This window comes from Cucurbita pepo, chromosome LG15 (assembly GCF_002806865.2).
Source record: "Cucurbita pepo subsp. pepo cultivar mu-cu-16 chromosome LG15, ASM280686v2, whole genome shotgun sequence".
Classification (NCBI taxonomy): Eukaryota; Viridiplantae; Streptophyta; class Magnoliopsida; order Cucurbitales; family Cucurbitaceae; genus Cucurbita; species Cucurbita pepo.
The window spans coordinates 4,866,169-4,883,309 of NC_036652.1; the positions used below are offsets into that span (position 1 = coordinate 4,866,169).

General features: G+C 36.5%; 4 protein-coding genes across 6 annotated transcripts; 3 read left to right on the forward strand and 1 right to left on the reverse strand.

Moving 5' to 3' along the window:
* Window positions 1-1,987: 1,987 nt before the first annotated feature.
* LOC111811901 (dihydrolipoyllysine-residue acetyltransferase component of pyruvate dehydrogenase complex-like) lies at window positions 1,988-2,476 on the forward strand. The gene has a single exon (XM_023698954.1). It carries the CDS (start codon window positions 2,085-2,087, stop codon window positions 2,340-2,342), a length of 258 nt encoding a protein of 85 aa, XP_023554722.1. The 5' UTR covers window positions 1,988-2,084; the 3' UTR covers window positions 2,343-2,476.
* Window positions 2,378-6,110, reverse strand: LOC111811900. Of its 2 annotated transcripts, none has more exons than XM_023698953.1 (4): window positions 5,606-6,108; window positions 4,360-4,430; window positions 3,500-3,702; window positions 2,378-2,621 (listed from the first exon to the last, which is right to left on the reverse strand). In XM_023698953.1, exons 1-4 carry the CDS (start codon window positions 5,818-5,820, stop codon window positions 2,574-2,576), a joined length of 537 nt encoding a protein of 178 aa, XP_023554721.1. In that variant the 5' UTR covers window positions 5,821-6,108; the 3' UTR covers window positions 2,378-2,573. The 2 variants fall into 2 exon arrangements, with proteins under 2 accessions (XP_023554721.1, XP_023554719.1); XM_023698951.1 differs by lacking the exon at window positions 2,378-2,621 and adding an exon at window positions 2,736-2,899 and having other exon boundaries at window positions 5,606-6,110.
* A 1,638-nt stretch (window positions 6,111-7,748) lies between these two features.
* On the forward strand, window positions 7,749-9,269 carry LOC111811891 (E3 ubiquitin-protein ligase RING1-like). Its single transcript, XM_023698942.1, has one exon. The coding sequence runs from the start codon at window positions 7,987-7,989 to the stop codon at window positions 8,968-8,970; it is 984 nt and encodes a 327-aa protein (XP_023554710.1). The 5' UTR covers window positions 7,749-7,986; the 3' UTR covers window positions 8,971-9,269.
* A 1,197-nt stretch (window positions 9,270-10,466) lies between these two features.
* Window positions 10,467-16,113, forward strand: LOC111811100 (pentatricopeptide repeat-containing protein At5g09450, mitochondrial). 2 transcript variants are annotated; one of them, XM_023697830.1, is made up of 3 exons: window positions 10,467-10,610; window positions 10,704-10,995; window positions 15,093-16,113. In XM_023697830.1, the coding sequence occupies exons 1-3, from the start codon at window positions 10,576-10,578 to the stop codon at window positions 15,978-15,980; spliced, it is 1,215 nt and encodes a 404-aa protein (XP_023553598.1). In that variant the 5' UTR covers window positions 10,467-10,575; the 3' UTR covers window positions 15,981-16,113. The 2 variants fall into 2 exon arrangements, with proteins under 2 accessions (XP_023553598.1, XP_023553597.1); XM_023697829.1 differs by having other exon boundaries at window positions 10,471-10,610; window positions 10,695-10,995.
* Window positions 16,114-17,141: the final 1,028 nt, after the last annotated feature.

Here is a 17,141-nt window from a genome sequence, read left to right on the forward strand (position 1 = left end):
TTTTTTTTATTTGCCATGTTATTAAATATTTTATCATTGATTAAATGTTATGAACTTCAATTTTTGTCGATTAACCTCTAAACTTTAAAAAGTTTCTGTTTGGTTCCTAAATTTTCACGTGTTTATATCTAGTAGATTGTATATTTAATAAATTTTTAAGCTTTTGATTTTATATCAAGTAAATTATTTAATTTCAATTTTGTATTAACATTTTTTTAAAAAAATTTACGAACATATTGGACACGTATATTTATCAATATAATATTTAAAAAGACTAAATTCATAAAAATATCTTTAAACTTTGCCTTTATTTCAAAATTACTCATGAACTTTCAAAAACTTTAATATTATCTTTAAACTTTTAAAAAAATATAAAAATACATAGCACATAAGATTCCATAGAAATGGTTGAATAGTGTTTAAAAATATACGAGTTTTATTATTATTCTTAAACTTTTTTAATAAATTTAAAAATACCTTTACCGTTTTAGTACCACATTTTTTAAATACTCATGAGCTTTACAAAAATAACATTAACGCATTTGATGTAATTTATGGTTTTCGTCTATATATTGACGGTATATTTCTTTTTAACAATTTTTTTTTTATAAATCTAAAGAGTGTTAATACTGCTTTTAAAATTTTATAAATATTTTTTAAGTATAGTACTAACGGTAAATATATTTTTGAATTTTTTTAAAAAGTTGAATGATATTAAAATTCAATGGTATTTTTGAATACTATTAAAAGTTCGAGAGTATTTTTACTCATGATTTTCATCCAAAACTAACGTTAAGGATATTTTTGTGATTTTCTTGAAATTTTAAGGGTATTATTAAAACTTTTAAAAGTCTAAAGATATTTTTTTAAAGGGATATATTTATTAATTAACTTAGAAAATTTTAAAATGGCATTTTTTAAAAATTTAATGTTACATTTTTAAAATTTATGTGTATTTTTAAAACGTTACGGTACTAATAATTTTGTCAATGTACTAACAAAGAAACTTCAAAGGTGTTAGTGAAGCCTTTTAAAGCACAATAATATTTTTGAAATAGACTTAAAAAGTTAAAAAAGAGTATTTTTAAAATTATTTTGAAGGTTTTAAATGTAGTTTTAAAACAAAATATTAACCGTTTTATCTAGAATTTTTTTTTAGTTTAGGAATATTATTTATTTATAAATTTTGAAAATTAAAATACAAGAATTTCATTGATATTTTGTAAACATCTAAACGCTTTAAAAATCATAAAAATTTAAAGATTAATTTTTTTCTTCTAAAATTATTTTTCATATATTTATAGATAGAAATAGCTCCAAAAATTTTAATTTGTTTTATAAAAATATTAATGTAACTTTTTTAAAGTTTAACGGAATATTTTAAAAATATAATATTAATATTTTAAATTCCGCCATTAAACTCAATAATATTTTTGAAACAAATTATTAACGGTTTTCATTTAAAACTAACTATAAAAATGTTGAAAAGATATTATTAAAATTTTTAAAATTTTTAAAATATATTTTGTTTGAGTGACGAGTATTTTTTATTAATTTCGTAAATTAAAATACAAAAACAATATTTAATATTTTTTAAATTATGGAAACTTTTAAAAGCACTTTTTTTTTCTTCTAAAATTACTTAATGGATAAACTCAAAATTTTAAATAAAAAGACAAATAAAAGAAACGCATTTCATTTTTTTTTTCAAAAATTCAAATTTTCATTTTTCTAAAAACAGAAATGAATCTGTGACAGATTGCATTATTGGCTTCATTTACCAAGACAGCCATTATCATCCAACGGCTACTCAACCATAGCCGTCGATCACTCGACCGTTACAACTCCCAACGCTAAAAACCCTCAAAAAAATCCCAATTCACTCAATCCCCACCGTCCATTCCTCCTCCTCGAGATCCCTTCCGCCCCAAATTCCGATCAAATCCAACGGCCTAATCTCTCCCACCCCCCCTTATAAATCCCCTCCCTCCCCATCTCCCTCTTCACCAAATCAACCAACTTCCTCTGTTTCACTCTGTTTTGCTCTGTTTTACTCTGTTTTGCTCTGTTTTGCTCTGTTTCCGATGGCCTCCAGAAGCTTCCTTGTTGTTCTTTTGCTCGTTGCCTTGGTAGCTTCTCCGGCAATGGCGGGGCACCACCACACCCACTCGAAGTCGCCAGCGCCGGCGCCGTCCCCGGTCGTTTCTGAAGCTCCTTTGGCCCCTGCACCGTCCCCTGTTTCAGCGCCTGCACCGGCGGAGAGCGGCGCTGGTGTTATTGGTACAGGATTTGCTGGATCTATGGCTGTTGGTGTTGGGATTTTTGCTGCTGCTTTGTTTTAGATTATGGTGGGAATTTTGTTTTTTTTTTTTTTTTTTTTATTAAATTTATATTATTCGATTTTTGTTGTGATTATGATTATTCAGTTCTGAGTTTTAGAATTTCAGTCTAGTGTGGAAATAAAGTATTTTTTTTTAATTTATTGAGGATTCTATTTATTTTTTACATAGAAATTATAATAAATTATATTAAATAGAAACTAAATAAAAACATTTATTAATTTAATTAATTTACTATTCTTCTGCCTCTGATTTGTCTAGCTTTTGCTTCCATTCTTCCACCTACAATCAAAATATTGAAAGAAATTAATAATATTAATAATAATTTGTGGTTTTTTAATTATTTTTTTAAAACTTTTATTCGATTCGGGAGAGTTGTGTTCATTTAACATGGGAAGGTGTTGGATGAAAGTCATTGATACGAGCCCTTTTGGGGATGTCCAAAGCAAAGTATGAGAACTCATGCTCAAAGTGGACAATATCATCATACCAGTATTTATTTAACGAATGTCTCGAATGTCCCACAGGTGGGATGGGTGTGGAATGAATGGATGACTGTCCTACATTTGGTTAATTTAACGAATGTTAACGAGTCTATAATCAAAGAATACTATCGAAAAGTCATGAGAGGTACTTGTTAGAAAAACACGACTCTCTACAATGGTATATTGTCTACTTTGAGCATAAGCTCTCATAGTTTTGCTTTGAGTTTTTTCAAAATGTCTCGTACCAATGGAGTTAGTATTCATCACTTATAAACCCATGATCATTCTCTAAATTAGCTCCATCATCCAACGGTACTCTCTCCATTGATATGAGACTTGAGGTGTCTTTTGGGACCATTAGTACGAGACCTGAGGCTTGTAACGAAGCTCAAAGCAAGGCCAGGAGAGCAGCTACTCTCTCCATTGGGATGAGGCTCTTTGGGGAACCCCAAAGCCACAAGAGCCTTAGGGTGTTTGATGAATGGAAATGATCATGAGTCTATATAATTAAGGAATACTATCAAAGCCGTGAGAGAGAAATACTCTCTCCATTGGTATGAGGCCGAGGCATTTTGAGACTAGGAGAGTAATACTCTCTCCATTGGTACGAGGAAATTACTTTTTAAGGGTAATTTTTATTAATTTAGCATAGCGGATAATTAATAAATAGGGAACCTTGTGGAGGATGTGTTGTGCTAGGAGGGCATGATGGGCAATTTCCTTGGAATACTTCTCTACCACTTCAGCTGCTTCTTTCACCTTACTCTTCTCAGGAAGTGTCTCCCCAATTTCTGCTGATACCTTCTCTGTTAATTCCGCTACCTTTTCTACTACTTCTGCTGCATTCTCCGCCTCTTCGATCACCTTTTCCGCTTCATCTAACCATTCAATATCGATAACACATCAATTTATAGTATGCTATCAGTAAAGGGTGTCGGACAGCGTTAGAAAAATCAACTAAATAATGAAAGAATAATGAAAGGTCAGAAGAATCAGGACTGTAAAGTTGAGTAGAAGTTCGTTTATAATTTTTATTATTTAAATAATTTTTTTTTTATATTGAAAAAATGTATTATTATATAAATATTTGAATAATGTAATGTAAATTTATTAAATTTAAAAAATAACCTTCAATTTTTCAAAAATGGAAATTGATAATATTTATTTCAAAATTTTACTTTAATTAATTAATTTTAAAATTATTTAATGTAACACTTTTAAAATAGGTGTTACACGGATAATAAAACCTTTATTTATTTATTTATTATTATTATTATTATTTTAATGTTAAGAATGTTAATACTGTTTTAAAAGTCCGTTTACAAAAGTCGAAGGGTATTAATAAAATTTTTTAAAATTTAAAAATATTTTTAAAATATTTTTTGTAACGAAATACATTTTCATCTAAAAACAAATCATAAAAGTATTTAAGTATTTTTTAGACCAAATATAAAAATTTAATGGTATTTTTAAAATTAATAATTATTTATAAAGAAAAAAAAATAATATTTGAAGAAATAAATAGAAATATATACCTTCAAGAGCTTGCCATTTATTCCAACTAGGTACCAAGAGAGACAATAGGGACCCAAATATCCATTTTGCCCTAAATTCATTGAATCCAAAATAATAAATAATTAATTAAAATAAATAAAATAATGTAAAGTCCAATTTAAGAGAAAATAAAAAACAAAAAAAAAAAAAGATTTTTTCATTTTAAATTTTCAATGTTTTGACTTACCAACTAGGGAAGAAGAAATTCGACCTTATGTTTAATTAAATTTTGCAAATATTAATAATAATAATATATATATTTGGAAAATAATATTAGTAATTTGTATCGTAGTTTTCGATTAATTAAAGAAAATGGGTTTTCGAGTAGGCTATAGAATACTAGCTAAAAATGACTCGTCGATGAAAATTAAAATTAAAATTATAAAAAATAAAAATAAAATTTTATTATGGTAAAGAAAGAATATTGATGAGACGAGAAAATGGGACTTTGGTGGGTTTCACCTAATTAAATAAAAAAAATGTAATTATATCTTTAATAAACTTTTAAAAAAAATAATTTAGAATTATTTTTATGTATTAAAACTCTATTAGGATAAATTTAAAAGAAGAACATGCCAAATAAAAATAGTTTAGCTATTCTTAAATATTTTTACTTCATTTATATAAAAAAATTAAAATTAAAATACCATTCCACCTTTTAAAAATGTCAATAATATCTTTAAAATTTTAAAAAGAATTTAAAATATACTTTTAAATTTTTTAAAAGTATTAAAAAAATTATTTTAATTTTAGATAAAACGTTAATATTTCATTTTCAAAATATCTTAAAACTATACAAATAAATATATATATATATATATATATATATATATATATTTCAAATATAGAACTTTCAAAAATTTCATTAATATTTTTAAATTTTTTAAAAGTATTTTAAAAATAAGCCTTTTTAAATAAAGGTCTATGAAATTAAAAAAAAATTAAAAATTTATATATTCTTTCTTTTTAAGGTTAAATGTATTATACTGCGAGTATTTTTTAAATAAATTATTAACAGTAAAAATATTTTTCAAAAATTAAGAAAAAATATTAATGAATGATATTTTTAAAATTGGGTTAAAAATTAAAAGGTATTTTTTTTAAAATAATCATTTATTAATAGTATTATTTAAACTATTTTTAAGGTGATTATAAAATTAGGAGTATTTTTATTAATTTAACTAATAAAAAAATAAAAAAGGCCACCATTAAAGCGAAGTAACTAACCTGGGACAATAAGATCTGAGGAGGGACGACAGACCAAAGGAACGGAAGCTGTACGGAACCACGGCAATGGAGGAACTCTGCGGCGGCTCAGATACCGGACGACGACGGAACCCACCGGCGGGGGCGGAGGTGTCTATCTTATGAGAAAGTTGAAGAAGCAAGGTTCGGAATCTGAGGATTGTGAAGCTCCAGAAATGACCAGAGTTGGACGACATGACGGACGGCGGGCGGCGGCTTCTCCGGTGAGGATCTCCGAAGACGAGACGGCGGATGAACAGAAGAAAGTAAAGGGTCAGAGGATTTGAAGATGATGAAATATGGTGGATTGTTGTTGCTTACAAGCCTTAATTTGATTGCCTTGTGGCCCTAATTTAGTTTCGCTTTTGGGGTTACTTCCAAGTTCAAATGTATTGGTAATATTAGCTTTTAAGTGTGGGTTTCTTAGTGTTTTAAGCTTTAAATATGTGTCAATTCCTTGTCGGTTTTGACCCGTTACGTATCGTGGTCAACCTCGTCTATTAGAGAGAGATTTTCTCACTCTTATAAAGAATACTTCGTTTTCCAGCTCCAACTGATGTCGGATTTCAGTCTACTAGAGAGAGGTTTTCACACTATTTCGTTTCCTTCTCCAATCGATGTGAGATCTAACAATCCACTCCCCTTGAGACGAGCATCCTCGCTAGCACACCCCTTGGTGCTGGGCTCTGATACCTTCGTTCCCTTCTTCGCTGTGGGATCTAACAATCCACCCCCTTAGGGGCTAGCATCCTCGCTGACACACTGTTTGGTGCTTGGCTTTGATACCCTTTATTCCCTTCTCCGACCGATGTGGGATCTAATAATTTACTCCCTTAGGGACCAGCATCCTCGCTGACACACTGTTTGGTGTCGGGCTCTGATACCTTCATTCCCTTCTTCGACCGCTGTGGGATCTAACAATCTATCTCCTTAGGGGCTAGCGTCCTCGCTGACACACCGTTTGATGCTTGGTTCTGATACCTTCGTTCCCTTCTCCAACCACTGTGGGATCTAACAATCCACCCCCTTAGGGGCTAGCATCCTCGCTGACGCACTGTTTGGTGCCTGGCTCTGATACCTTCATTCCCTTCTCCGACCGATGTGGGATCTAATAATTTACCCCCTTAGGGGCTAGCGTCCTCGCTGACACACTGTTTGGTGTCGGACTCTAATACCTTCATCCCCTTCTTCGACCACTGTGGGATCTAACAATCTACCTCCTTAGGGGCTAGCGTCCTCGCTGACACACTGTTTGATGCCTGGCTCTGATACCTTCATTCCCTTCTTCGACCGATGTGAGATCTAACAATCCACCCCCTTAGAGGCCAACGTCCTCGCTAACACACCGTTTGGTGTCGGGCTTTGATACCTTCATTCCCTTCTTCAACCGCTGTGAGATCTAACAATCCACCCCTTAGGGGCCATCCTCGTTGACACACCGTTTGATGCTTGACTCTGATACTATTTGTAACAGTCTAAGTCTATCACTAGCAGATATTGTCCGTTTTTGCCTGTTACGTATTACCGTCAGTCTCATGATTTTAAAACTCGTCTACTAGGGAGAGGTTTCTACACACAAGTAATGCTTCATTTCCTTCTCCAATCAATGTGGGAACTCACATATATTCTCAATGTTGGTAGAAATCTAGACTTTTTTCTCTCTTAATTAACCTAATTCTTAATTGAAAAACGTTAAAATGTAACGAAGAATTGAATTCACATACGCACACACAAAACCCACTTACGTATCACCGAACAAACACACACGAAACTCACTTATATGCACCAGTACTGAGTTGATAGCATAATATTTATGATATACATCCTTAGACAAACCCATTTTGACCAGAGTTGATATAGTTTTTGAAACGGGTTAATTATCCACAATGATCTATTAAAAAGATTTGGCTTATAAGGATCTCAATTATGTTGGATGAAAGTCCCACCTCCGCTAATCTAGGGAATGATCATAGGTTTATAATGAAATAATACTATCTCGGTATGAGGACTTTTGCGGAAGCCCAAAGCAAAACCGCGAGAGCTTATGTTCAGCTCAAAATGGACAATATCATATCACTGTGGAGAGTCGTGTTTATCTTGTTCATCGTGTTCATCTAAAATGGTATCGAGAACGGTAGTGATGTTCTTGGTTCTTGTTTCATGGCCGGTGACAAATAATAGATTAGTAGAGAGAAACCTTGATTCAATCCATTGCCACCGCCAAAAAAAAGTCAACATTCATAACAAACAAACATCCAATCCAGACATTCATAGCTTTCGGTGACCTACTTTCATGAACCACTCCTCTCCATCCACCGCCGCCGCCTTCTCAATCTCCACCTCCTCTGTTCTTCAAATCCGCCATGGATTTCCTCTCTTCCAGAAAGCTTCTCTCCGACGACGCCGACGAAGACCTCAACAAATTCTGCCCTGAATACTGCCTCGATCACCCTTCCGATTCCTGCTCCTCCGATTGCCTCGAAAAATGCCCTACACTCTGTTCTTACATCTCTACTTCAATCCCGCCGCCCGATTTTGACGATTTCAATCTCTCCTCCGCCGCCAAATCGCCGCATAAACTCTCCAATTTGGTTACCTTAACCATCGCTCTCCTCTCTTTTACCTTCCTCCTCGTCCTCTGCTACGCCGTCTACGCCCGTTTCTACTCCGCCCGCCGTAGACAGATCCGCCGCCTCGATTCCCCACCGCCCCCAACCCACCACCTCCACCACCACGGCCCTGTTTTGGATCACCCCATTTGGTATATCCGTACCATCGGCCTCCCGCCGGCTGTTATCGACACCATCGCCGTCTGCAAATTCAAATCCGGCGAGGGTTTGATCGACGGAACAGAGTGCTCTGTTTGTTTAAGCGAATTCGAAGAGGATGAAACTTTAAGACTCTTGCCAAAATGTAGCCACGCTTTTCATCTCCCCTGTATCGATACTTGGCTTCGATCCCACACCAATTGCCCCATGTGCCGCGCTCCCGTCGTAGCTCACTCCGCTCCACCGACACCGACACCGCCTCCGGCCGAAACCCAGATGGCGAATTTACAGGAGGAAGAAGAAAACGCCGCCAATTCAGGGGAAAATTCCACGAGAAACGAAGAACAAGATGAAATCCATTTAGAAAGTGACAATCAGGCGATGAGAAGATCGGTGTCTTTAGATTTGCCCTCTGCTCTTCAAATCAGCTCTGTTCTTGGTGTTGTTAATGAAAAAATGGATTGGGAAGGTGAATCGGAGCAGAGAAATGGGAATTTCTCGGAGAAATCAGAGGGGAGTATGAACAGGTCAGTTTCTTGCAGTGGGGGGTTTCTGATGAGAAGCTCCAATCATAGTTGATATCCATTTTTGTGAGACGTCTCTGAAGATGGGGATGTCCATGGGAACTCTTGGAAAGCTGAGAGGTCTCTTAAGTTCATAATGTTTATTGTGAAGTTTGTGAAAATGGCTGCCCAGATTTACTTGAATATCATGAACATTAGAGTGAGTGAGGAAATCTGGATATGAACTCGAGTTTTTCGAATGATTTTATGATGATATCATATGTTTGTATATCCATCGTGATTAATTGCGTTGATGGTCGAGTTGGTCGAGTTAAACTTGTGATGATATCTATTGTCTGATTGGCTTTGTTTTTACTAGCTACGGGACTACATGAATGTCGAGATCTTCGAATGAGAGTGATTCTAAGAATGTTTTATGATACTTAATTTTTATATGGTTTTTGACGGTGGAGTAAACACACGTGAGATCTCATATTAGTTGGGGTGGAGAATGAAACATTTCTGGTAAGGATGTGAAAACCTCTCCTTAGTTGATGTGTTCTAAAACTGTGAGACTGACGACGATATGTAACGGGACAAAACGGACAATATGTGTTAGCAGTGGGGTTGGACTTTGACAGTGATATTAAAGCTAGTCACCGGGTGGTGTGCGAGCGAGGACGCTAGCTTCAATGGGGTGAATTGTGAGATCCCACATTAGTTGTAGAGAGGTACAGAACTCTTTATAAGGGTGTGAAAAACTCTCTCATTATGACGGTATGTAACCGAGCAAAACAAACAATATCTACTAGTGGTGGACTTGAGCTGTTACAATACATAACTAAACCGTTACAAACCATAGAAAAATGAAAAGGTTTTAAACTTTCTAATAGATCAATTTCTTTGTGTCCACCAAACTTAGAGTTACTTACGAGAGTGCTAAAATACTGTATTATTTGTTTGACTTACATATTTTACAACACAGTGATCGCCTTTTCGAGCGAGCCTCTGAGATCACCCAACCTATATAAACAAGGGGTTTGGGCTCGAAAGTCGGCCCAATGTCTACCGTTCCAATCCTTGTGAGTGTGAAAGTTTGTGAAGTGAGGAGTAGTGTTTCCTCTCACTGCTTCAAAGCTTACGATTTCATATTTTATTTCACTGGTTAATGGGGTTCTTTTCACCATTCTCTCACGGTATTACTTTTCTTGTACTGAGGTCTCATTCGATCCAACAATGAGGAACCGAGATGTAAGGCAGATTCATACGACCATGTGGAGTGATACAAGATCTATAGTCCTATGGCATTCTCACGAAAAGAAAACGTGACTAGTAGATTACTGTTTTGTTATCGTAGAAAACAAATTCTCATCACTATTTTTGATTCACGGTTTGATGTTATGGATTCCTCGTATACGTGATGATGATCATCCTGAAACTTACATGGAAGACTTTGATGGACACTCTAAATATGAGATCTCATCTCGATTGGAGAGGATAACGAAACATTTCTTCTAAGTGTGTAGAAACCTCTTCTTAACCACGCTTTTAAGAGTGGGAGGCTGATGTTAATAACTCTCTACGCCAATTGCCTCCCAAGTGTTCAAAAGCCTACAAACTCGTGGCGGATTCGATAATCAGCTAAACGGAGATTGGGTCACCAAGCGAAGGATCCATTTCCATGGCTTCTCGCTCTCTCTTCCTCTCCTTAAATCGGTAAGTATGGCTGTTCTTAATTTCCATGCAATTTCGTTCTTTCTTCGTTATTTGAGGATTTGTGTAAATCGATCTGAACCCTAGAAAATTCAGGAATAGAGGCTTCTTAAATCAAAGTTTCAAAGCGATCCCGGTCTTCAACGAAGCCAGTGTTTCGAACTATTGCTCTCATGGAGCACTGAGGAGTGAATCTCTTGATGAATCAGTGAATTCTGAAGAAATCAATGACTTGAAGAGCAGAATATTTCGGCTCAGACTTCCCAAGCGAAGTGCTATCAACGTTATTCAGAGATGGACGAGTGAGGGAAATCAAGTTACGATCACTGAGCTTCGGAACATCTCCAAAGAACTCAGAAGGCTTCAGCGGTATAAGCACGCTCTTGAGGTAATGTTTTATCTGTGTTCTTCTTGCTTCTTACAGTATTTATCAGATGATAAATGACAGTTATAAAATGAGGAGAAATTTTTTCTGTGGTTCTTTAATGGATAATTGTAACTCTGGAAAACAGAATCTTCTAAATTTTTTCTTTGGAATCAATCATTTATTTTATATATGCTTGGATATGGATAAGATATCAATTTTTTATCTGCATCCAGTTGGTTCATTTGATTTGTGCTCGAGCCTCCATTCGAAAAATTTGTAAAAAATGTTGCCGAATCCTTAGGTGGAGACGAATTATGGTAATTTGTTCCAATCCGAGATGTAAACAAAGATAAGGATAATCCTTATTAGAAAAGGACTAGTGTTGTTGCGGTAACTCTCAATGAAATCAAATCAAATGTGCAGCTCTATGTAAATGAACACGAATATAAATGAAAGTGGACAAATGCTTGGAAAATTTTCAGCTAAATAAAAATGCTGGAGTGAAGTGTAAGCTGTCTTCTATGTAAAATTGAACTTATGTACTCGTCATCTGTATAAACACTGTTGAGGGAGTTTGTATTTGTAATTCTTAGCTATAGTGTAGTTAGTTAAGTCTTCTAGAGTGAAGTATACTCTCTAACCTTATTTTTAATATTAAAACAAGAAGATTTGTATGTCTACGAACCAAAATGTTTGCGCCTTCCAATCAAACATTTGGAGTTTGATACAAGCTATACAAATACTCATATAATTTGCACATGCACCCTTTGTTAGGTGGTTCTTTTTGCTCAAAAGCTTTAGCCTTCAGTGTTGTCCCAAGACAACTAAAGATGTCTTGAAACAGGTCATGCACGGAAGATTTTAGTGAATAGAAAGAAAGAAAGAAAGGAAAGAACTATTGTGAGATCCCACATCGATTGGAGAGGGAAACGAGTGCCAGCGGGATGCTGGGCCCTAAGGGGGTGGAGCGTGAGATCCCACACGGTTGGGGAGGAGAACAAAACATTCTTTATAAAGATGTGGAAACCCCTCTCTAGTAGACGCGTTTTAATACCGTGAGGCTGACAGCGATACGTAACGGGCCGAAGCGGATAATATCTGCCAGTGGTGGGTGTAGGCTGTTACAAATGGTATCAGAGCTAGGAACTGAACGGTAAGCCAACGAGGATGCTGAGCCCCGAAGGGATCTCATGATCGATGTGGGATTATGAGATCTCACATCGATTGGAGAGGGGAACGAGTGCCAGCGAGGACGCTAGGTCCCAAAAGGGGTGGAGGGGGAGGGGTGGATTGTGAGATCCCACATCGATTAGAGAGGGGGACGAGTGTCAGTGAGGACGTTGGGCCCCGAAGGGGGGTGGATTGTGAGATCCCACATCGATTGGAGAGGGGGACGAGGGTCAGTGAGGACGCTGGGGCCCGAAGGGGGGTGGATTGTGAGATCCCACATCGATTGGAGAGGGGGACGAGTGCCAATGAGGACGTTAGTTCCCAAAGGGGGTGGATTGTGAGGTCCCACATCGATTTGAGAGGGGAGCAAAACACTTTTTATAAGGGTGTGGAAACCTCTCCCTAGTAGACGCGTTTTAAAATTTTGAGGGGAAACCCAGAAGGGAAAGCCCAAAGAGGACAATATCTGCTAACGGTGGGCTTGGGCTATTACAGTTTTTCGGACCAATGCTTTGTTAAAAACTACTATTTTGGGTGAGGGTAGCTGTATTAACTTCTACTTGAACCCGTCTTTGTAATTATTATTATTTGTCTTTTTTGATATTGAAACTATTGGGTTGCTTTTATATTAGCTTCTAGGGTATTTTATTGTCTTTCATACCTTTTGTATTATTTCATTATTAATGAAAATTCATTTCTTCTTCTTCATCTTAATTTTAAAATCACCTGTTGGTGTTTCTTTTTAACACACGGGTTTAGGGTTTAGGGTTTTGTTGATGAACATGAAGCCATGAAGCCAAGGACAGGATAGTGGAAGAAAACACCTAGTTGATTGAGTGCAATAAGGATGCTTCTAAACTCGCCCTTACTCTGTAGGCATTGAGTTTCTCATCAAATTGTCTATCAATGAAAGCAATGTATTGAAGGCAGAAAGATAGGGCTTCAGATATATCTTTGAGGGAGAATCTGAGTAACCAAAAACTTTAAATGGTATTGTAAACTTGAGAATGATAGAATTGGAGCTGGTCCCTAACTTTGAATGGTTTAGCAGCTAGATAACTAGATGAAGGAGAAGAGGTTTATGCAATGTGCTTAGTTGGCATGCTTAGACAAGGCTTTATTTTACTCCTTCCCAAGAATGTCCATAACTGAGAGAGCAAATTCCAGTACAAGGAGAGGGGTGGCCAATACGTTGTTGAACTGGCGTTGGTAACATGGGGCAAAATTAAGAGCTGGTACAATATTGTGTGAGATCCCACATCGTTTGGAGAGAGGAACGACATCAATTTGAGAGGGGAGTGTTTGCTAGCGAGGACGCTGGGCCTTGAGGGGGTGGATTGTGAGATCCCATATCGGTTGGAGAGGAGAAGGAAACTTCCTTTATAAAGGTGTGGAAACCTCTCCCTAGTAGATGCGTTTTAAAACTTTGAGGGAAAACCCAAAGAAGAAAATATCTGCTAGCGGTGGGTTTAGGTTGTTACAAATGGTTTCAAAGCCAAACACTGGGCGATGTGCCAGCAAGGAGGATGAGCCCCGAAGGGGGATGGACACTGGACAATGTGCCAGCGAGGATGTTGGCCCCAAAGGGGGGTGTATTGTGAGATCCCACATTGATTGGAGAAGGGAATGAGTGCCAGCGAGGACGTTGGGCCCTGAAGGAGGTGGAGTATGAGATCTCACATTGGTTGGAGAGGAGAACGAAACATTCTTTATAAAGGTGTGAAAATCTCTCCCTAGCAGACGTGTTTTAAAATCTCCAGGGATAGCCCAAAAAGGACAGTATTTGCCGGGCCATTACAATTTCTAGACAAATTAATGGGACCATAGTTAATTGGAGTAGACACCATTGTGTTGATAGGCTTGGATATTTGCAGCAGTAAGTCTTAGTCTCAAAGTGATATGGCCCATATCTTGCCCTGCCGAAGTACCACGGTCTCAATCTTGCCCTTTATGCCACATATAGAGGAGAGAAATTCCACAACTGATATACTCAACAAATGTTTTGTAATGAGATAAATGCAAAAAGTATATTTATGGTCAATATGAGAAATAGAAAGTTGTAGCTCATATTTTGAGAGTTCTTGTAATAGCCCAAACCCACCCCTTACAGATATTGCCTTCTTTGGGCTTTCTCTTTCGAGCTTCCTCTCAAGGTTTTCAAAACGCGTCTATTAGGGAGAGGTTTCCACACCCTTATAAAGAATGTTTCGTTCTTCTCCCCAATTGGTGTGAGATCTCACAATCCACCCCCTTCGGGACCCAACGTTTCTCGCTAACACTCGTTCCCTTCTCCAATCGATGTGGGATCCCTCAATCCACTCCCTTTCGGGGCCTAGCGTCCTTGCTGGCACACCGCCTCGTGTCCACCCCCTTTCGGTGCTCAGCTTCCTCACTGGTACATCGCCAGGTGTCTGGCTCTAATACCATGTGGAATGCCCTAAGTCCACTACTAACAGATATTGTCCTCTTTAGGCTTTTCCTTTTGGGCTTTCCCTCAAGGTTTTTAAAACACGTCTGCTTGGGAGAGGTTTCCACACCCTTATAAAGAATGCTTCGTTCTCCTCCCCAACCGAGGTGGGATCTCACAGGGTTCCCTTAATCCTTCAAGAACATAGCTCACATATTCCAAAACTTCAATTAAGTGGTTCAAGAATTTCATTGAATGTTCCTGTAAAGCATACACGGCTGCATAAAATTACTAATGATATAATTATATGCTCATATTCAAGAATAAGGGTTCAAGTTGCATTGTACTACTACAAGTGAAATTGAATTTTATGTCTGCTAAAATCTTCCTTATTTCTCATTTGTGAAAAGGGTAAGAAAATGGTTAGAAGAACACCGTCATTTTCTTTGGCTCATAATCTGTAGAACACTGATCAGGGGCTTTTATGCCATCTTCTCTATTTACAATGAACTGACAATCTCTTTACCTTACTTGCCTGCAGATTTTAGAATGGATGGTGTCTCATAACAAAAACGAGTTATCCGATTCTGACTTTGCAATCCGCATTGACTTGATGACGAAAGTTTTCGGTATCGATGCTGCTGAACGATACTTTGAAGGTCTGCCAATCGACGCCAAAACTTGTGAAACTTATACTGCTCTCCTTCACTCATTTGCGGGATCCAAATTGACTGAAAAGGCAGAAACTCTTTATGAAAAAATGAAGGAGTCAGGTATACCTCTCACTGCCCTTCCATTCAATGAGATGATGACTTTGTACACATCGGTCGGGCAAGTAGAAAAGGTATCCTCGATTGTCGACGACCTGAAACAAAGCAAGGTTCATCCTGACATTTTCACGTATAATCTTTGGATCAGCTCTCTAGCTGCAACATTAAATATCAATGGCGTTATACGGATTCTCGATGAGATGAATCGCAACCCCAATTCAAATGAAGTCTGGGTGCGATATATCAATCTCGTCAACATATACATTACATCAGCTCATCTACTGCATTCCGAGTCGAACTCCGTAGTCGAGTCTGAGAGTGGCATTACGCAACGAGAATGGATTACATACGACCTCCTCATTATCTTGTATGCTGGTATGGGAAACAAAGACAAAGTTGATGAGATTTGGAGATCATTAAGGATGACAAAGCAAAAAATGACGAGCAGAAACTACATTTGCATTCTATCTTGTTACCTGATGCTTGATCACTTGAAGGAAATTGGTGAAGTTATTGATCAATGGAAACAATCAAGTAGTGGAGATTTTGATGTTTCTGCTTGTAACAGGCTTGTAAATGCGTTTGTTGAAGCTGGCTTGAAGGAGAAAGGCAACAGTTTTGTCACCATTTTGAAGAACTGTGAACCCACAGAAGCATAGCGGTAGGTTTAAATCTTAACTTAGTCTTATCTTGTTTTGATTCATCAGGTTTCAAATGTTGTCTCCTATGCTCTGAATTTTGGGTAAAAGATATTGTTTCTGTCATTATTATTTAGTTTTCACATTTTACTTGCGGGACCTGTGCCCGAGGATTCCCCGTTTAGATGGGGAATGGGAAGGGAGTGGAGAACATTTTTTCTCTGTTACATAAAGGGGGTCGGGGACCGGGGACCGGGGACGGGATGGGACGAGATTATATTTCTTGTCTCTGTCCAATTTCTTGCTCCACCTTGTTTAATATAAATACTAAGCAATTTCCGCCCAATTATAAATATTACTTTTACTTTTTTTATATCTTTGTTTTTAGAATTTTGATATGAATCCTAAGCTAATCAAGATTAAAGAAAAACTTCAAAATAAAAGTTGCATTAAATATAGTCAAGTTTTATTTAGGTCGAACTCAAGATAAAGACGAGTTTCTCTATAATGATCCATGCCCAAGATTCAATATCGGATGACCCCGATATTCTCCTACAACCTATGTGACATGGTCACGTTACTTATTGCTTCTAAGAGTGAAAACCATACTTATTGCTTCTAAGAGTGAAAACCATCTCTACATATCAACATGAATCATTATAACATGTTTTGTCCTCATTCATATGCATCCTAGAAAAAATCCCACGAAGTCACCCAACATAAAATTCCGATGATTTTCAGCCACTAAAAATGAAGGTGTATTTTGTTGGTATAGATAGTAATTTTTATTTCAAACATTTTCTAGTGACCACGAAGCTTCGATGATTTTGAGCCACCGAAAATGAACGTGCACATTGTTGGTATAGGTACTAGTTTTTATTTCAAACATTTTTTTAGTGATTCTATCTTTAGGATCACTCTCATTCGAATGTGGTGTCCGTTCATTCATGTACCACTTCTTTATTTAGGTGTCACATTCTCGAACACTAGTTGCACTTAATGAACTCAACTAGAACTCATACATTTCTAAAACAACTATTTCATACTTCATCAAGTAGGACTTCATTTGTTCTTGGATAATTATAAATTCTCATACGATTTATATGAAAATAACCCTCGATTATCACACACTTTAACATATTTCAAATGAGAAGAATTAAAAAAAAAAAAAAAAAAAAAAAA